This window comes from Rhinoraja longicauda, chromosome 32, assembly GCF_053455715.1.
Source record: "Rhinoraja longicauda isolate Sanriku21f chromosome 32, sRhiLon1.1, whole genome shotgun sequence".
Classification (NCBI taxonomy): Eukaryota; Metazoa; Chordata; class Chondrichthyes; order Rajiformes; family Arhynchobatidae; genus Rhinoraja; species Rhinoraja longicauda.
Window position 1 is genome coordinate 1,339,867 of NC_135984.1, and position 21,210 is coordinate 1,361,076.

Below are 21,210 nucleotides of genomic sequence, written 5' to 3' on the forward strand. Positions count from 1 at the left end.
AGCGGGTTAGGCAGCATCTCTGGAGAACGTGGATAGGTGACGTTTGGGGTCAGGACCCTTCTTCAGATGTTGGTTACGGATCAGGGTAACAGGGCAGAAAGTACTCAGATCAAGGAGATCTGCTCGTCTACTCGAGAGGCCAGACAGTCTCCCTAGGGTGCTGTTTATTCTGAGATTCAGCACCTCAAATAACCCATGCCAGAGAGAACGTCAGGTTATACGTTCACACTTCACAGTGGGTCCTGAACATTCTGACCCTGTGGGCCAGCGATCTGATTGTGATCCTCGTGTCCAGAATCCAATGAAGATTTGAATACTTGTGCCATTGTGAGTAGCTTGAGCTGCCTTCAGCTTTGTGTTGAGTTGAAATCATTGTTTATTTATCAAGGCTTCTAGAAATTTATCAAATGCTTCTAGAAATAAATCAAATTGCAATGGGTGGGAGAAATGAAGTTTTTTTAATAAATAGTTAAATTATAAAATGCATGGTAATCGCTTTCAGAATGTTGAATATGAGGATCTTTTGCTTAAAGTTCATTATCCATGAACATGACATCACCTAAAGTGAGAGGTGTGTTTGTGAAGTCTTGTGCCACCGTGATGCCTGTTACTGGGATGGTGCAGGGCTGGGCGTCTGGGCCAGGCTCTGCCATCATACTGCTCATTGCTGCCTCTGGGTCTACGTGAGTCCTGGGCATCTGCCTCTGATAGCCCGAGCCAGTGGTGTCCCCAGTGCGGTTGCCCAAGACCGTCCTTGCAGCTGGGATGTGTACCGAGCACACATTGATGGGCTGGCAACTGTTCTGCCCACACTCAGAGTCAGTGCTCTGGACACCACTGGAGTCTGGCGTTTGCTGCCTGTAGAGATTCATAACCTCATCAAACAACACTGCCCGTCCTGACGTGTTGCTGCCAATATCAATCCCACTGTCCACAGAGGATGCCTCCCTCATCTTCTGCTCTGGCCATGTGTCATCCTGGTCCAGAGTCCTGGTGACACTGTGATGAGCACCATCGGCAAACACCTTCTGTACCACCACATCCTCCGTGAAACCCAGGTAGTTCATTTTGCTCAAAAACTTGCTGTTCTTTCCAAAGGTTTCCTGTGAGAGGGAATAACAGTTTAATTGTAAATGCAAAGCAATGCGATGGAGAGCACAGGATGGGAAAGTCGTTCAACCCCAATGAGGGAACCCAAAGCCTGTTTCAGCCCAGCGTCGAGCCGATCCTGAGATGCCAGACACAGACCATGCACATCCACCATCAGGTCTGAATGCAGCCTCAACCGAACTCACTAATGTGATTCCATCCGAGCATTCCTGCATCAATGAGTACCATGTACCGGTGTAGATGGGGCATGTGGAGTGTAGATGGGGCATGTGGAGTGTAGATGGGACATGTTGAGTGTAGATGGGGCATGTTGAGTGTAGATGGGGCATGTTGAGTGTAGATGGGGCAAGTCGAGTGTAGATGGGACAAGTTGAGTGTAGATAGGGCATGTTGAGTGTAGATGGGGCATGTTGAGTGTAGATGGGGCATGTTGAGTGTAGATGGGGCAAGTCGAGTGTAGATGGGGCATGTTGAGTGTAGATGGGGCATGTTGAGTGTAGATGGGACATGTTGAGTGTAGATGGGACATGTTGAGTGTTGATGGGGCAAGTCGAGTGTAGATGGGGCATGTTGGTCGGCATGGGTAAGTTTGCCAAAGGGCCTGTTTCCACGCTGTCTGACTCGAAGCCTCCATTGGGCTGTGCACCTCACAGGGATGATGGTTCATCCTATTTGCTGCTTTAATGCGAGAGGGGTAAAGTTTACAAGGTTCGTGGGGCAAGTATTTTTTACAGAGGGCACTAGGTGGTTGGAACATGCTGTCAGGGGTGATGGTGGAGGCATATATACGAGAGACATTCAAGGGGCTTTGATATGAGCATGGATATCGCAGTGAATGGAGGAATATGGATCATGTTCCAGCAGAGGAGATTAGCTCATCCTGACATCATGTTTGGGGCAGTCATTGTGACCTGAGGGTCCTGTTCTTGTGCTCTACTCTGGAAATGTGTTAAGGAGGTTGTGGCTCCTGAGCAGATTAGGCACAGAGTGAGTGCCTGGATTTAAAGCTGAAGTGCGAGACCCATCGAGCTACTAACTGGTGTTTGATGTGGGCTGGGTTGGCAGCAATCTCCCAACAAGCATAGACACAGTGGCATTCACGAATCCCTCCTCCCAACCATTTTTTTTGTTGCCTAGTTGCCTGAAACAGACACGAGGACCATCTGTGCGAGACTATTAATTGAACGGAGAGGCCAACGTTCAGGAGACTGGATTTGGAGTAATTGGTAGAAAGATGAAAATGGAGCTGAGGAACAACTTTCTACCCAGGATGGTGGTGGCCATGCAACTTCACCTGAGCACTGTCACTGATGTACAATGCTCTCAAGTGTTCCTGGAGAGGGATGTAATGTCATAACATCCCTCCCTATCCAGGCCCTTCGTGCGGTGCTGGCTCGAAGGGCCAAATGGCCTCCTCCTGCACCTATAACCCAGAAAGCATGCTGGCATAGGGATGATGAACCCAGCAACCTCTATTTGTGCCATTATGTTCTAAAGTCACACTTTCTCTTTAGTTACAAAATATTTCAGAACCTCTGGACACCTTAAAATCACCCTGATGCAAAATTATCAAGTACTAGAAAATCACCCATGGGTCAAAGAAATTGGCCTTCATTACAATTTAGTTTTGTTTAGTTTAGAGGTACAGCACTTCGGAAACAGGCCCTTTGGCCCATCGAGTCCCCTCTGACTATTGATCACACACACGTTCATGCTACACGTTATCCATTTACTCATCCACTCCCTACACATTACTTTTTTACAAAGGCCAGTTAACCTACAAACCCGCAAATCTTTGGGATGTGGGAGGAAACCAGAGCACCTCTGACAGACTGACGTGATCCAGTTACGTCTGTACGATTCTACTGCTTCATAGTAGTTTCTAAGCTTTTTTTCCAGATGTACATGTCTCAAAGGGAAGGAGAAAGGAACATTGTGAGCTGGTCTTGCCCATGTTGCCCTTATGCTGCGTATGATTAACACCCAAGTGAATAATAAACTCGGATTTGCAAATTGACAATTACTCATCAGATTATTAACCATCAACGTTACCGCACTGAGCTAGCAAATCAGGCGTGAGGATTCACACGGCGACGTTACTAGCTGGTAAACGTACACTGGGACATTCTGAAAGGGACGTGGAAACTGCTTACATGCTGCAAGCAGCTCTTTATTTATAATCCATACAAAACAAACAGCGATCCTCACACATTAACATATCCTATACACAATTGCCCGAGTGTGTGCAGGATGGTGTTTGTGTGCGGGGATCGTTGGTCGGTGCAGACATGGTGAGCCAGAGAGCCTGCATCCATGCTGTATCTCAGTCTAAACTAAACAAAGCTAAGTCCTGCTAGTTTTCTCTATCTAGTTTAGTAACCCTGATGGAAATACAGGGGGCACTAAATAGTCAGTCAGAGGAGCAGGTGGCCGGGCAGCTTTGGGTTGTGGAGGACTGCCAACAATGTGAATATGTCGGTGGGGAGTCAGGGTCGAGTTATGCCACTGGGATCACTCTGGAGGTAAGAGGTTAGATCAGATTTCTTGGCAGTAATTACTTTGGATATAATGGTTTGCTAAACTGTCAGTGAGTGAGAGGAGAACTTACCAGGACAGCTGGAGTTGCTCTTCGTTGCTTCACATAATGCCGGCAGAACATTGCCAGGCAGAAGCTCAGAACCAACAGAGTGGTGGCTGCACCAAATACCCCAACGACTGTGTTAATCAAAGTCTCCAAATCTGGAGGGAAAAAAAGGCCACTAATTATCAGTAGGAATAATAAAAACTTAATTCAGGCCCTTGAGATTCATCTGCAATTCAATGAGATCAACCTCGATCCAAATCTCAACTACATTTGCCTGGGTATTTTTGTTCTTTGTGGATAACGATCTAGCAGGCTCAGACATCCCACCCATCCCTGTTCCAAACGACCCTGTTATAATCGTTTCACAATCCCTAAACCAGCCCTATACTTCCATATATTCCAGGCTACGTCAACCGGTTTATGCTTCTTGCTCCAGGGCATTGAGTATTACAGGGGTTTGCATGCACATGGACATTGAGTATTACAGGGGGTTTGCATGCACATGGTCTAAGCATGTGGATGCACATGGACTAAGCACTATTACAGGGGGTTGCATGCACATGGGCATTGAGTATTACTGGGGGTTTGCATGTACATGGACATTGAGTATTACAGGGGTTTGCATGCACATGGTCTAAGCATGTGGATGCACATGGACTAAGCACTATTACAGGGGGTTGCATGCACATGGACTAAGCACTATTACTGGGGGTTTGCATGCACATGGGCATTGAGTATTACTGGGGGTTTGCATGCACATGGACATTTGAGTATTACTGGGGGTTTGCATGCACATGGACTAAGCATTTATTGTTTTGTTTATGAAGTCAACGTGAAAATAAATGTTGCCCCAGAAATGCTGCCAAATACATCACCCTGTTCTTTCATGAGAAGTGTTTTATCATATAATTAAGCAAGAAGAGATATGTATTATCTTGTGTCTTCCATGCCCCTGTTTTGTTTATCCATCAGATTCCTACAGCTTGGCTGCCTGTTGAATTGCAAGTGAATGTAATGGCAAAGTTGGCACTGTGGCAAAGGGGCTGACTTCAAACAGGAAGTGCTACTAACTGTGTCACAGTTAAATACTTCACTAATCCATATCCCCTTTTCAAGTTTCTTCCAGCGTTTAAACTAAATTCTACTTGGATGGGCCGAGTAGTTTTTAATTTCGGACATTTTACATTCTTTTCTTGGTCTTTCCACTGGAATAAGGTCTTAGGTCCATTGTTTCCTAACAAGTGTACTAGGAAAATTAGCAGGCCAAAGAAAACTTCAAAATTGGAAATGGTCAGGCAGTTTCTGACAGGAATTGGTTCATTTACTAACTTTCCAACTCAGCACAATAGATCAGGTTAGGAGGCAAAGCCTTCCTCAATCTGTCTGGACTATATTCACTTGGCCCTGTTCTGTTATGCCAGAATAATCTTGTCAAACTAAACAACCAACAGGCTCTTGAGACACCAATAACATTTATATTAGTCAAATTCTTTGAATGTTGCAAAACATACTTGGCTAATAAATTAATTACGATTATGATTACGATTAATGTCAGACATTACCTGGATTAGGGATTTGGATACATTTCTTTTCTGTAATGTTGCTTTTCCTCGAGTCTCCCTCCAAATGTGCTCTGATGCTGATGCAATACATATTCCCTGGTCGCACGGCAGTTTTGCTCGGTGTTCCCGAACTGTGAATTTCCTCAGGCTGTTGGAACATGAGGTAAGTGAATATAGTCCGGACAGATTGAGGAAGATTGAGGACACGTTAAAAACCAGCCAACGTGCTATTCATATCAAAACAATGTTCCAAGAAGTTAGTTCTAATTAATCACCATCCATACCACAAACAGCTTGCAAACTACTTATTGCTGGTGCCACAGTAAGTTTGAACCAACCGTGGAGTTATTTGACATGGCAAATGGTTCAGATTTGAGTCACCGTGCTGAGATTGACATGGTGAGAGGGGAAATCTAAATATTGGCCGTGAACTTCTCAAAGCTCTCCATTCCTGCTTCCATCACCATGGCTTCTGACTGTGGTAGACTACATAGTGAAGAATGGTTTCTATGATTTATTGGCATCTTCCACAGAATTTGGCATAGTAAAAAATGACTTTGATTTACCTAGTTATTGCTGTCCCATTACCAATTAGTATTCCATCCAAAACTAGCCAGTTGCCAGGTGAATAGCACTGTAATGTCCAAGGTATCTCTTCCTCCATTGATAGTATGCTTCATCTTGGCTGTTAGTGCAGTCACACAGGAAGCAAGGAATCTACAACTTGGCCCAATATTCCACACCGACTGACATTGTGGGGCATATAAGGAGATGGGTGACTGCACTTTCCATCAGGAAAGGTATCTGTGTCCTAAGTGTAACATTGGGGCTCACATTGTCGACCTCCCCATGGTGAGCCCTGTAAACTGACCTCAGTCAGGCAGACGACAACAAACAGAGACAGCAGAAGCAGAAGCAGCTTCATAACTTCTGCTGCCTCAAACGCAAGAAGAAGAAGTGTAACATTGAATTTAATTCCTGAATTCACTTGCAAGTGATAGGAGGCAAGACTCGGCCGCAAGAGAAGGAGAACCAAGTTTCTTCTGCATCCCTATTTTATAATGCTTCATCATTGGTTTGTGTTCTTTCAGCAGTCGGAGTACAAATCTCACCAACCGTCTCTCTGAATCTCTCCGTCTCTCAAGTCCTCTCACCTCCATTAAGTTGTTCCCTGAAAACCCCTCTGTGCATTAGGTCACTGATCCTATTATATCATGAGCTTGAGGTCAAATATTGCTTGATAATATTTCTCTGAAATGATATGCTAAAGCTCTGTATAAATTCAATTTATTAGTATTAAAGAAACCTAGTAGACCAAACCAGTGTGGACCTAGCAATGCTCAGCTGCAGGGTTGGGCCTCTATAGTTCTCAAACAGTGAAGGGAAAATACAATCACGGGGGTTTCTATCCATTGCTGGTGTGATAGCCAGTAAATCTATCCTGCAAGCACATGCAGAACTGTAGTAGGGTGAAGTTAGGGCTGCTAACTGACTACCCAACTGTGCCTTACACTCCTGGGATGACCCGCTCTCGAGAAACAATCATCAGGGCAAGCAACAGGAGGATTTTGCTCCAGTCCTGTCAGGAGTGAGTGGGGAAATGTGGGTGGCAGTTTGACTACCAAGGCGCGTATGGGTCAGCAATGTATAAATTTGTCATCAGCAAGCACCAATTTTATGAAAATTACCATTGTCATTATTAACCGTGGCAGAGATTGGCAGAGATCCACAAGGTCTTACCCTGTCAGTGTCACTCGCATTGATATAAATGATGTACTTCAATCTGTGTGGGTACACGTCCTCCATTGACCTGTTTCTCTTTGCTGTGTACAGGGTGGGTGGGAAGAGTTGGACTGTAATCATGTCCTGCTCAACTTCGGTAACAAAGGATGGCAAACCCAACAAGGCTGAAAGGAAATGAAATCCAAAATTAGATTTTGGTCTACATACAAAATGACAATGAATTAATCTGTAAGTATTAATGTGTCAATTAATTAATGAATTAATGTGTCAATATGCATGGTGAATGTTTCCATAGGTGTGCATTGGTGAGCAAATCTGTCCGTGCCTGATGTCCATAGGAGGATGTGGCAGTGTTTATGTCAGACAATAAACAATAGACAATACACAATAGGTGCAGGAGTAGGCCATTCAGCCCTTCGAGCCAGCACCACCATTCAATGTGATCATGGCTGATCATTCTCAATCAGTTCCCCGTTCCTGCCTTCTCCCCATACCCCCTGACTCCGCTATCCTTAAGAGCTCTATCCAGCTCTCTCTTGAATGCATTCAGAGAATTGGCCTCCACTGCCTTCTGAGGCAGAGAATTCCACAGATTTACAACTCTCTGACTGGAAAAGTTTTTCCTCATCTCCGTTCTAAATGGCCTACCCCTTATTCTTAAACTGTGGCCCCTGGTTCTGGACTCCCCCAACATTGGGAAAAGATTTCCTGCCTCTAACGTGTCCAACCCCTTAATAATCTTATATGTTTTGATAAGATCCCCTCTCATCCTTCTAAATTCCAGTGTATACAAGCCTAGTCGCTCCAGTCTTTCAACATACGACAGTCACGCCATTCCGGGAATTAACCTATTAAACCTACTCTGCACGCTCTCAATAGCAAGAATATCCTTCCTCAAATTTGAAGACCACAACTGCACACAGTACTCAAGGTGCGGTCTCACTGGGGCCCTGTACAACTGCAGAAGGAACTCTTTTGCTCCTATACTTAACTCCTCTTGTTATGAAGGCCAACATTCCATTGGCTTTCTTCACTGCCTGCTGTACCTGCATGCTTCCTTTCAGTGACTGATACAATAGGACACCCAGATCTCGTTGTACGTCCCCTTTTCCTAACTTGACACCATTCAGATAATACTCTGCCTTCCTATTCTTACCACCAAAGTGGATAACCTCACACTTATCCACATTAAACTGCATCTGCCATGCATCCGCCCACTCACACAACCTGTCCAAGTCACCCTGCAACCTCATAGCATCTTCCTCACAGTTCACACTACCACCCAGCTTTGTATCATCTGCAAATTTGCTAATGGTACTTTTAATCCCTTCATCCAAGTCATTCATGTATATTGTAAATAGCTGCGGTCCCAGCACCGAGCCTTGCGGTACCCCACTGGTCACTGCCTGCCATTCTGAAAGGGACCCATTTATCCCCACTCTTTGCTTTCTGTCTGCCAAACAATTTTCTATCCATGTCAGTACCCAACCCCCAATACCATGTGCTCTAATTTTGCCCACTAATCTCCTATGTGGGACCTTGTCGAAGGCTTTCTGAAAGTCGAGGTGCACCACATCCACCGGCTCTCCCCTGTCAATTTTCCTAGTTACATCCTCAAAGAATTCCAGAAGATTAGTCAAGCATGATTTCCCCTTCGTAAATCCATGCTGACTCGGAACGATCCTGTTACTGCTATCCAAATGCTCCGCAATTTCGTCGTTTATAATTGACTCCAGCATCTTCCCCACCACTGAGTCATTGACATCAGTGAGCCTGCATGTCAATGACTATGGACGTCAGTGATGATGTCTAAGTAAATATCAATGTGCATTCTGGTCTGGATGTGTTGGTGAGTGTAAATATACTTGCGATGTTTATAAGATGGAGCATGTCAGTGAGTATGAGCGACTGAGTCTCTCTTCCTTCCCTTTCTGCTCATTTCCCTCTCCCCTGACTCAGTCTGAAGGTCTTGATCTAAAACGTCACCTATTCCTTTTCTCCAGAGATGCTGTCTAACTTCAAGTTGCCCTTGCTTTCCCTCTCTCTCCATCCCCTCCCGCTTCCCAGTTCTCTGACTAGTATTTTATCTCTGTCCCGCCCACTCCCCTGACATCAGTCTGAAGAAGGGTCTCGACCCGAAACGTCACCCATTCCTTCTCTCCAGAGATGCTGTCTGACTCGCTGAGTTACTCCAACATTTTATGACTATCTTCAGTTTAAACCAGCATCTGCAGTTCCTTCCTACACCACATGTAGGTCTTGCTACACACACAGACCACCTCCCACAATTAACTGTGTCAGGCTAGCAAAAGGCAAGAGTCAGGGCTTCTGTTAGTATTAATGCTTAAAAAGCAAAAACATCAGGCAGCCTTTCGGTTTTTGGCTAACTTTTGGTTAGGATAGAGTTGATCGAGAGATTATAATCCCAGACCGATCACCTTGAAAGTGAGACAATAGCTGTGTTCTCCATTTGTGCCGTGGATATCAATCTCAGCAGTGAATTTAAAAAAAAAGGTTTAACTCATAATGAAGCAACTTAAAATTTATCATCAATCACCAGATTTGCAGAAACTTTTCAAGGTGTCATCTTTCATTAAAAACTGTTCCATAACAGTAGTGGGCACTGTAGGTGATTGAAGTTACAGTCATTGTGGTATGAGAGGTCACTTACTGGAATCGAAGGGTCTAAAAATGGTCCTTTCCCATTCTGAGGTTGTGTTGCCGATCACACTTCTGACATAGGTGTAGTAGGTAATGTTGACATCCCATGTCTCCTCAGTCAGGTCACAGTAGCAGTGGGCAGTCCCAGTGCAGTGTGAGACGGGGATAGATTCTTCATCATGTCCATACCTGGGAATCAATAACCAGACTCATCAACAACTTCACATTACCAGGCAAGCTAACGTCCACAAGAAGCAGCCTCATTGCAGACTTTTCCTGTGCTAACTCTGGGCATTCATATTTCAGGATGTTCTCTCACACGATCTCTCCCCTACAACCACCCTCCCTGACACTGTTATAAAAACAGGGGAGGACTCCTTGTGTCCAAACCAACCTTTATACAACCCACCAGTAAAAGCAGTGGAAATGTAGAAACAGGGTGATGACGCGGTTAGAGCTGCTGCCTCACAGTGCCCGAGTCCCGGGCTCGATTCTGACTTTGGGTGTTGTCTGTGTGGTGTTTGGGTGGACTTTATGGGTTGGTCACACAATCTCCACGTGACTGCATGGGTTCCTCCCACATCCCAAAGACGTGCGGGTTTGTTGGTTAATCGGTTCTGTAAACTGCCCCGAGTGTGTAGAGAATGGATGCAAAAGTGGGACAACAGAACTGATGTGAATAGGCGACCAATGATCGGGATAGACTCGGAGGGCTGAAGGGCCTGTTTCCATGCGATATCTCTCAATCAATCTAGTCATTTCCACATTGCTGTCTATGTGAACTTGCGCACACTGCTGTGTTTTCCACATTAAACGGTAACTATATTTCAATGCGATTTGGCCATGCTGAAAGGGCATTTGAAAGGCAGTAGTTTCATGCAGATATTTTTTATATGCTTTGGATGCCACATTAAAATCAAGCTCTGATACCTGTTATGTGTTTGCTAAAGATGCTCTGTGGAGAAAAGTCTAATACTTTGAAATGACCTTAAACATTTCCTCTCTGGGCATGCAAAACATTGTATTAATATGTCGACACAACATCACTGGCAGATAGACACAAGAAGCTGGAGTAACTCAGCGGGTCAGGCAGCATCTCTGGAGAGAAGGAATGGGTGACATTTTGGGTCGAGACCCTTCTTCAGACACTGTGGCAGAACCATTAATCTAGTAATCTGACTAAGTTTCACAGCAGGGCGCAGAGTATTATTGTCCCATTTCCCTGATCCTTGCACACCAATGGTTTGGCTCTCTGCAGTAAAGGCTTAGTGGTGGAATGAGAAACCCCAAGTCATTGCTACAACTCGCAAATGGACTTGGTAGGAATACTGAGAATTACAGTTTTGCAGATAGACAATGTCATTTGTGGTTTTTTACAATTAACTCGTAAACAAGCTTGGTAAAAATGGGTTTATTCACAGTAATGGTGGATGCGTTTACATGTATGGATGACTCATGGCCAAACCAGGAACAAGAAGTCTGAAGAAGGGTCTCAACCCGAAACATCATCTATTCCTTTTCTCAAGAGATGCTGCCTAATGCTGAGTTACTCCAGCTTTTTGTGTCGATATCCAGGTCTATGTTCTGTAGAGCATAATCAAAGTGCATTTAAAGGCTGCATTGGCCCTTACAATTCCAAAACATCTCACGGTACAGGTGGGCTCGCCAACACATTCTCAAGGGTTACTGGGGATTAGTGACAGAATGCTGGCTTTATTAGTGACTAAAAGATCCCTAGGACTTTCCTGCTGTAGTTTCTGTGGCTGGAATAAAGCGTTCTAGTTATAGTGCTGTGTAGAAACAGTTCTTCACGTCACCGTTTACTTCTCAGTTTAAAACGCGTTGCTGAGATAAGTACATAATCACACACACAAGATTCATGATCACTGTGCGCAGGTTTTAACATTTCCGCATTTGGACATTTCCAACATTGCAACACAAATACACAACACAGCGTCAGTGAAAGTCATAATTTACAAAACATTGATAAATCAGGAAGTTAACTGTAAAATGCTGACATATTGAGTAAATCAAACTTGAATTTTTTTGATACTGGCATGTTCCGAGTCATCATGTTAGTCCATACTTAAAGCGACTTCAGTTCATTCACTGACTCAGACCTCCACTGAACCTCTGCTCAAATTTGATGTGGATTGTTCATCTGTAAACATACAATTCCTATTACACCCCAGTTTTCGGTTAAATTTGTCACCTGGTCCAGATTAAGCCGGCCATTATCTGATAGTTTGTTGATGACCCATAACTCAACTGTGGTAAATAATGAGGGGGTTGTACAATAGTCTCCAGGACAACATTAATTAACCTGGGAAATGACCCATGAAAGCATAAAATTAATGCTGTGTTGTGGCATTTTCAATTAGAAGTTATGAGGAGAAAGAAGGAGACACAACCTCAAGTGTGATCTAAAAGAGGTAAAGTGTTGGAGTAACTCAGCAGGTCATGCAATATCTCTGGAGAACAGGGTCAGGTGACATTTTGCATCAGGACCCTTCTTCAGACAGATTGGAGTGGGTGCAAGAAAGCTGGAAGAGAGGTAGTACAAAACCTGGCGTCTGAGGAAGGTCCTGGCCCGAAATGTCACCTATCCATGTTCTCCAGAGATACTGCCTGACCCGCTGAGTTACTCCAGTGCTCTGTGAAACGTCACCTATCCATGTTCTCCAGAGATGCTGCCTGACCCGCTGAGTTACTCCAGCACATTTTGTCTTTTTTTTTGTGAGGTGATAGGTAGATACAGGTGAGGGGTGTTTATGATTGGCAGATTTGGTTGGATAAAGGCCTGAGATGAAAAGACAAAGAGTGTGGGATAGGGCCTGTGAACTGTGTTGCATGTGGTGCCAAGGGAAGAATGTGAGCCTTGCTCTGGACAGCGCTGCCTGCCACTGACTGGGGTCCACTGGGTACTGCTAACTATGGATGCTCCGACCACAATAGAGCTTGCATTAATTGATACCTTGTCTGCATGCTCTCTGATTCCCAAAACAAATAATCTCAGTTGAAACAATAAGAAGAAGTGCTGCTTGTTGTATGCCAGGCACCCCAGCCCTTGCCCGCATTACCCTGCTCACATTGCCCACAAATCCACCCATGTGCAAGAGTTCAGTTCAGTTCAGTTTAGCTTATTGTCACGTGTACTGAGGAGGTACAGTAAAAAGCTTTTGTTGCATGCTAACCAGTCAGCAGAAATACAATACATGATTACAATTGAGCCACTTACAGTGTATAGATACATGATAAGGGAATAATGTTTAGTGCAAGGTAAAGCCAGTAACAGATTCACTGAGCTTAATGTAGTTGCTGCATAAAAACCTTCAAATATCCTCAAAGATCACCATGTTGGCTATGAGACAACGACTCTCTTACCTGTGGTACTGCACATCATATCGGATGTGTTGTGAACCATTCTCGGCTGGACTCCAGTGAAGGATGTTTTCAGTATTCACAGAATTAAAATGAGGACATTTAGGGGGCTGTAGGATGATTTCAGCTGCTGTGAAGAAAGTTGAAACAATAATTCCAGTGTACAGCAATCAATGCAAGTTCACTCCACAGGTTGATTGTCAATGGCGTTTAGCACAAGTAATATTCCTCTGAACTTCCGCACATTTTTTCAAATCAAATGAAAGTGTAATCCCCAAGAGGGATCACAATGCAGAGAGCAACAGAAAAAACGCAGACAATCAGTGTGTGGCATTGTGCACAAATATATCAATGTGTTGTAAATAGTTACACTTGGTCTTGTATGGCAAGTCCCTTATGTAATTCCTGCCATGATTTACACTAAGAAAATTCAACCGTATATACGTAGAGATAATGTGGGTCCAGTGGTACCAAAGAAAGACAACCTATTACTCCTTGGAAACCAGAAAACATAATGTTTGGCTCCACCTGATTCACATTGCAATTCCCAAGGAAAAATGAAAATCTGCAATTCAAGAAAAGTTTGTTCGGCAAGTCTGTACTAGACCCTTGTAACCATCCCTGGTGTGTGTGACTCAGCTGGAGGGAGATGGGGTGGGGTAGCAGGAGAAACATGACTGGCATACATCCTGGTGGGCTCCACAGCATTATTCGTGTTAACAGTGATGGCGGTTTTGCCCTGGCACAAATGATTGTGTGTGGTCTTTTACAGCTGCCAGTGGACAGGATGTTTGCAATACTAGTTATTTATATAGAATATATAAAATGGAGAGCTCAGAAACATACTGCTTATCATGCAAAACATGCCTTTGTTTATGCTCTATCACCAGGAAACACAATCTTTCCCATCTCATTTATATCCTTGGCTTACCCATAAATGGACCAGCATTACATTCACTTCCGGAACCCACCACTGGACAGGTAGAGTCAATAGACAATAGGTGCAGGAGGAGGCCATTCGGCCCTTCGAGCCAGCACCGCCATTCAATGTGATCATGGCTGATCATTCTCAATCAGTACCCCGTTCCTGCCTTCTCCCCACACCCCCTGACTCCGCTATCCTTAAGAGCTCTATCTAGCTCTCTCTTGAATGCATTCAGAGAACTGACCTCCACTGCTTCTGAGGCAGAGAATTCCACAGATTCACAACTCTTTGACTGAAAAAGTTTTTCCTCATCTCCGTTCTAAATGGCCTAAATAGTCTCCCATTCATGAGCAAGTATTTATGTAATTATTGATCCCTCGTCTTAGAGTTTCTCTGAAGAGAAAACATCTTTTCCACCTGTTCCCTGTTAAACTATATCATAATAAATTAATGTGTGGAATTTATAGTGAATGCGTAGACTCCACAATCCACAGACAGATCATCCACAATCAGTACCCCGTTCCTGCCTTCTCCCAATATCCCTTGATCCCGCTAAATTTAACTCTCTTTTTATGATCTTTTGACTGATTTTAGATGATCAGCCATGATCACATTGAATGGCGGTGCTGGCTCGAAGGGCCGAATGGCCTCCTCCTGCACCTATTTTTCTGTTTCTATGCTTCCGTAATTTAAAATCAAATCCTCCCTTCAGCTAACACTGCCTTTTAAATTCAAAGTCGCCTCCAGAGACTGTTCAACGTGCAGAATGCAGCTAACTAACCCAGGCGTGTGCAGTCGTGAGATCACAAGTCAGAGGTGCAGTATTAGGCCATTCGGCCCGTCAAGACTACTTCGCCATTCAATCGTGGCTGATCTATCTTTCCCTCCTATCCACATTCTCCTGCCGAAGATAGACACAGAATACTGGGGAAACTAAACACAGCGGGTCAGGCAGCATCTCTGGAAACTCCACTGAGTTACTCCAGCTCTTTGTGTCTATCGTCGGTGTAAACCAGCACCTACTGGCAGTCCCTTCTTACATGTTCTCCTGCTTCTCCCCATTACCCCCGACACCCGCACTAATCAAGGTTGTGTCAACAATAGTGTCCACTCTCTCGGTTGGAGGTCACTGTGGAAGCACGGCGAGATACACAGCATTCCCCCTCGACCCGAAACGTCACCCATTCCTTCTCTCCTGAGATGCTGCCTGACCTACTGAGTTACTCCAGCATTTTGTGAATAAACACATCGGTTCATTAATTAACACGTTGCTTTCCCCGGAACATTGCTGCGTGTAACAGGCCGGTGCACAGGGCGAAGGTTGCATTTCAGGGAATACTCATTTGGCTGAAAGGCACTTTGTGGCCAAATAAAGCGACCCTGCAGATAGACACAAAACGCTGGAGTAACTCAGCGGGACAGACAGCATCTCTGGAGAGAAGTAATGGGTGACGTTTCGTGTCGAGACCCTCTTCAGACCTACCCTGCCTTGAAACAAGAAGATAGGTACAGGAGAAGGCCATTCGGCCCTTCGACCCAGCACCACCATTCAATATGATCATCTCAAATCAGTACCCCGTTCCTGCTTTCTCCTGATATCCCTTTAGCTGTGACCAATCCTAATCACCAGGATCAACTCCGTCCGGGAAGCACCAACTATCGCCACTCCTCAAACTCTCTCCATTCAACACGTTCAACAATGCTGAGTTAATGATCGACCCAACAGGATAAAATGTGACCATAAAATCCTACAGCAACGAGAAAGTTTCCGCATTTTGCCGAGTAGATCGCTTCAGCAGATGAATAAACCTACCGGTGAGGGTGGTGACCAGTGTCAGGAGAGTTGGGATCACAAGTTCCATTGCGCTTTGCTGTTGCAGTGATGAGATATCTAGGGAGCAGACAGAGCCCCTTCAGTGCTGACTGCACTGTGCTAGCCTGGCCCCAGGCAGGTATAAGCGTGGGAGGAGGGTGGGAAGGACAACCCGCTTCCGCCTCCACAACGGCGGCCAGTAATCAGCAGTAGCGGGGAATTTTCTTCAAACTCTCCCAGAAGCTGCTGCACTGAGCTCACCAGCACGGGGGTGCAGGGAGAGGAAGTGTTTCTTGGACCCATCCCAGCCGCTGTCAATAGAGAGACGAAAACGAAATCTGAACTGGCTCTGATTCCCCACATCACACAAAAGCATTTCAAACTCCACATTGACAAAGCTCAAATTATAACAGAATGTAAGTGTTCTGCATTTTTGAATGGAGCCAGAAAAGACTGCCAATGTTGGAATCTGGAACAACAGAAAAATAAAGTGCTGGAGGAACACAGAGGGTCGGGCAGCCTCTGTGGAGACAGAGGGATGGTCGACACTTCGGTGTAGATCAATCCCCGAGGCGGATTGATCCATACCTGACTTTCGTATTGCTGACCTGATCTACGGTCCATGCCTGGTTTTGGTAGTGTTACCTGTATTGTGCTGCTGATTAAATTCGTTTAACTTCTATATAAGCGTTTTGATCGTCAATTATCCCATGTATTGGGAAAATGAAATCTGTATATTAATTTTTGTAAATATTGTTATGTAAATATTCATGTAAATATTCAATAATTTTCATGAAACACAATTAAACAATTTTCTAAAAGGGTTAGGTGTTAGGTTTAGTTAAATAATCCCTTTAGTTAAAAATGGATTGGGTGCACGAGAATGACACTAGATTTAATCAGTGCCACCAGAAAAGTAAATCCCAAACGTTTATTTCTGTGTGTTTGTTTACAACTTTACAGGTTATATTGAAAAGCCACCGTTTTTATTATTGTCCACACTCATTAGAATGAGTGAAGAATGGTAGTGGTAGCGATATCATCCAGTCAACTTGTCCTTTCCAGAGGTCCTGCTTGACCTGCTGAGTAACTCCAGCTTTTTGTGTCTATCTTTGGTTTAAACCAGCATCTACAATTCCTTGTTCTTCATTGCCGATCTGAAGGCAGGCAAGCAGCAGACTGTCCCCATTCCTCCCGCATGTCCATATTGCATCACACCGCAAACAAGATGGCAGGTTCTCAAACTGGTCCATGTTGAAATAACAGGTCAGCACAGTGGCACAGCTGGTAGAACAGCTGCCTCGCAGCACCAGAGACCTGGATTTGATCCCGACCTCTGGGACTGTCTGTGTGGAGCTTGTGTGATCTCCTTGTTGCCACATGTACTTCCTCTGGGTGCTCCAGTTTCCTCCTACATTCCAAACATGTGCAGGTTTGTAAGTTAATCGGCCTCTACAAAATTGTCGCTAATGTGTAGGAAGTGGATACGAGCGTTAAGTAATGTGGAACTAGTGTGAATGGATGATCAATGGTCAATGTAACCTGGAGAATCACCAGGATGTTACCTGGTGTAGGGATGTTTCAGTTAGGAGATGAAACTGGTGAGACTAGGCCTATTTTCCCTGGAGTGGAGAGTTCATAAATCATAGGAGCTGAATTCGGCCATTCAGCCCATTAAGTCTGCTCCACCATTCAATCATAGCTGATCTATCTTTCCCTCGCAACCCCATTCTTCTGCCTTCTCCCAAGTCAAATATATGAACATTAAATGCGGTTATCTGCCAGATACATTTGCCCACATTAAATGGGGATAAAACTAGAAGAATAGATTTAGGGTAAGGGGTAAGAAACTGTGAGGGTATCTGCAAAGGGCCTTTTCACCCAGAGAGTGGTGTGCAGCTGGAATGCACCGCACACAAAGGATAGAAGCAGAGTTGGTGACAACATCAAAGAGGTATCTAGAGCATTTGACAGCACTGGGCATGTACTCGCTGGAGTTTACAAGGATCAGGGGGAACCTCATTAAAACTTACTGAATAGTGAAAGGCTTGGATAGAGTGGATGCGGAGAGAATGTTTCCACTCATGGGAGAGTCTAGGACCAGAGGACATAGTCTCAGGATAAAAGGACGTACCTTTAGAAAGGAGATAAGGAGGAATTACTTTTGCCAGAGGATGGTGAATCTGTGGAATTCATTGCAACTGATGGCTGTGGAAACCAAGTCAATGGCTATTTTTAAGCTGGAGATTGATAGATTCTCATTTGTAGGGGGATCAGGGTTTATGGGGACAAGGCAGGAGAATGGGGTTAGGAGGGAGAAATAGATCAGCCATGTTTGAAAGGCGGAATAGGCTGGATGGGCCGAATGGCTTAATTCTGCTTCTACACAACTTATGAACTTGAATCATCTAGACATAGAAGACTAAAGGCCAAATACACAAACATCTGATTAATAGGATTGGTTGGCACAGATATGATGGGCCTGATGCCTGTTGCTGTACTGTGTGACTGTATGGCCTTGTGTAAGAGAAGGGAGAGAAGTGCTAACACATATCTATAAATTCAATTCCTGTCTTGCTTTGACTTCATAACAGTTAAGAATTATCCATGGGAAAATGTTTTGTGTTTCATTTCTGGTTTCTTATGCGTTAACTGAAAGTGGTCATGAGAATATGGGACCAGTGGCCTGCGTAAAATAGGATCATACTTGTTCATTTTACAAAGCAATATTAAGCCGATTGCTGGTGTAGTTATTCTGTACTTTCTCAAGAAACAAAAAAGGATTAAAAATCATTGTACTACTCAGAGTAAAGCTGGCTTGCCCCAAATTAGTTTCACATTTTCATATAATGTTGCTGTTCAGAATAACTAAACTTGTTTCATGTGAATTGTAGCTCAAACCAAGTTGTGGTTAAGTTCAGAAGTTCCTGCTTCCCTCCATAGCCTGATCGTTCCCCATCGTTGTAACCTCTTCAAGCTTTACAGCCTTCATATTTCTGCCTTAGTCCAGTTACGGTATTATTCACTCCTCAAGACAATTGTTCCAGCATCAGCTTACTAGGCCCTAAATCTGTCTCCTTTTACTGTTTTTACACCGAGGGTGGTGAGAGGCTAGAACGTGCTGCCAGGGGTGATGGATGAAGCAGATATGTTATTGGCATTTAAAAGACTTTTGGATAGGCACATGGATGTGCAGGGAATGAATGGATGTGGGTTATGTGAAGGTAGATAAGAGATGGTCTTGGCATTATGTTCGGCACAGACGTTGTGGGCTGAAGGGCCCGCTCTTCGGCTGTATTCTATGTTAAGATTAAATCTTTCTCTTATCAAACATTTAGTCACCTATTTTTATATCTCCTCTGTGGCTCAGTGTCAAATTTTGTTCAATAATGCTCTTCTGAACTGTCTTGGGAAATGTTGTTGTGTTACAGGTGCTTTCTCAATGCAAATTGTTGTTCAAATTCATAAATGGTTAAATACATTGGTCTTTTCTCTTTTAGTCTTTCAGTGTTTTTTTTCTATTTTGTTTGCAGGGTGTGGTCAACCATAACAAGGGCAGCATTTATTATCATCCTTAATTGTCCTTGGGAAGGTGGAGGTTAGGATCAGTAAGACTCAAAGGAAGGACAGGCAGGGAGGGCTGAAGGACTATGGTCATGCTGATGGATTGACGTATGGTTATTTCAATGCAAGGAGTGTTGTGGAGAAAGCAAATGAACTTAGAACCTGGATCAGTGCTTGAAACTATGATGTTGAGGCCCCGGAAACATGGTTGTAAGAATGATACAACTGGCAGCTCAATGTTCTGGGGATTCATAGTTTCAGATGTGATCGAGAGGGAGACAAAAGAGGTGGAGGAGTTGCGCTACTTGGCAGATGAAATTTAATCCAAGCAGGTGCACGGTGTTGCACTTTGAGAAGTCAAATGTAAGGGGAAAATACACAATTAATGGCATGACCCTCAACAGCGATTGCCCGACTCATCCATGATGAGCCCATTTGCCCACGTTGGCCCTATAAACCTTTCCTGTCCATGCACCTGTCCAGGTGTCTTTTAAATGCTGTTATTGTACCTGCCTCAGCCTCCTCCTTTGTCAGCTTGTTCCATATACCCACCACCCTCTGAGTGAAAAGGTTACCCCTCAAGTTCCTATTAAATCATTCCCCTCTCACCTTAAACTTATGTCCTCTGGCTCTTGATTCCCTACCCTGGGTAAAAGACTCTGTGAATTCACCCAATCTATGACAGCTTTAATGATTGATGGCAGTGCCTTTTGTAGATGGTACTGGCTTTCTGCTCAGTGGAAAACTAATGTTTAGGATGGTGGCAACCAATCTAATGGCTGCTTTGTTCTCAAGAGGGTCAAGCTCCTTAAGTGTTGGTGCCATTCAGACAAGTGGAGAATATCCCATTGTGTTTGATCCTATATATGGGACACATGGTAATATACACTTCGATTTGCTGACCGACAGAAACCATCCTGAGTTTCAATTCAGGTTCACTCACACATGAGATTAAAAATGGAAGGTTGAAGATCATATGGAATGGAGTCATATTGGAGCACTGTGACAGTCCAGTCTATCGTGCTGTGACTCTTCATCGATCTCTGACCTACAAAGCACATATCACCAAGCTTAAAGGAAAAGTCAGTTCCAGAAATGCTCTTCTTAGCAAGCTGAGTACCTCAACATGGGGAGCAAATTCTAAAACCATTCGATCAACAGCTCTGGCTCTCTGCTTCACCACTGCCGAGTATGCTTGCACGGTATGGGAAGATTGATCCTGTGCTAAACACAAGCTGTTGCTGCATCAGTGGATGCATGAAACCTACCAAGACTGACAACATCTACCCACTCTCAGGCATTGCACCTCCTGGAATCAGAAGAGGTGTAGCCAGTCCAAAAGAACGCCACAGACAATCAGAGGATGAAAGACACCCCCTACATGACCACCCTTTGCTACCTCAGCGTTTGAAATCACGCAGAAGGTTCCTCTCCTCTGTCCATCCCCTGGACTGCAGTGCATCGTCCAGAAAGCTCAAACTCTGGGAAGAGAGACGAGAGAAATCTCTGGAAGACATTCACATGGCAATCGATCCCTCTGAGAAAGTCCCACCAGGTTCTGACCAATCGTGGATAACCTGGCGCAGTCTCAACAGACTGGGGACAGGCACGGGGAAGAGCAAATGGAACATGCTGAAGTGGGGATATACTGAAGATGCAGCAGACTGCGAATGTGGACGGGGCCTCCAGACTATGGAACATCTCCTGAGCTGTGACATGCTGCATGACACACGCACTGTAAAGGATCTTGCAGAGGCCAAGACTTGGCACTAAAATTTTCTAGCTATTGGCAAGCAGTTGTGTGATGCGCGAATAAATAAATAAATAAATAAATAAATAGATAAATAAATGAGACTAAAGCTTCAGA

The 21,210-nt window shown here is 44.4% G+C and overlaps 1 protein-coding gene across 1 annotated transcript; it reads right to left on the minus strand.

Annotated features, from left to right (window-relative positions):
* Positions 1 to 488: 488 nt before the first annotated feature.
* On the minus strand, positions 489 to 15,982 carry LOC144608717 (interleukin-10 receptor subunit alpha-like). The gene is made up of 7 exons (XM_078426745.1): positions 15,780 to 15,982; positions 13,045 to 13,171; positions 9,671 to 9,849; positions 6,997 to 7,163; positions 5,257 to 5,404; positions 3,719 to 3,849; positions 489 to 1,103 (listed from the first exon to the last, which is right to left on the minus strand). Exons 1-7 carry the CDS (start codon positions 15,826 to 15,828, stop codon positions 528 to 530), a joined length of 1,377 nt encoding a protein of 458 aa, XP_078282871.1. The 5' UTR covers positions 15,829 to 15,982; the 3' UTR covers positions 489 to 527.
* Between the last annotated feature and the right edge of the window lie 5,228 nt (positions 15,983 to 21,210).

Coding starts and splice junctions, on each gene's coding strand:
- LOC144608717 (XM_078426745.1), bottom strand. CDS start 15,828: ATGGAACTTGTGATCCCAACTCTCCTGACACTGGTCACCACCCTCACC. Junction 7,164..9,670: donor TTTTAGACCCTTCGATTCCA/GTAAGTGACCTC, acceptor ATTTCCTTTCAG/CCTTGTTGGGTTTGCCATCC. Junction 3,850..5,256: donor TATCCAAATCCCTAATCCAG/GTAATGTCTGAC, acceptor TTTTCCCTCCAG/ATTTGGAGACTTTGATTAAC.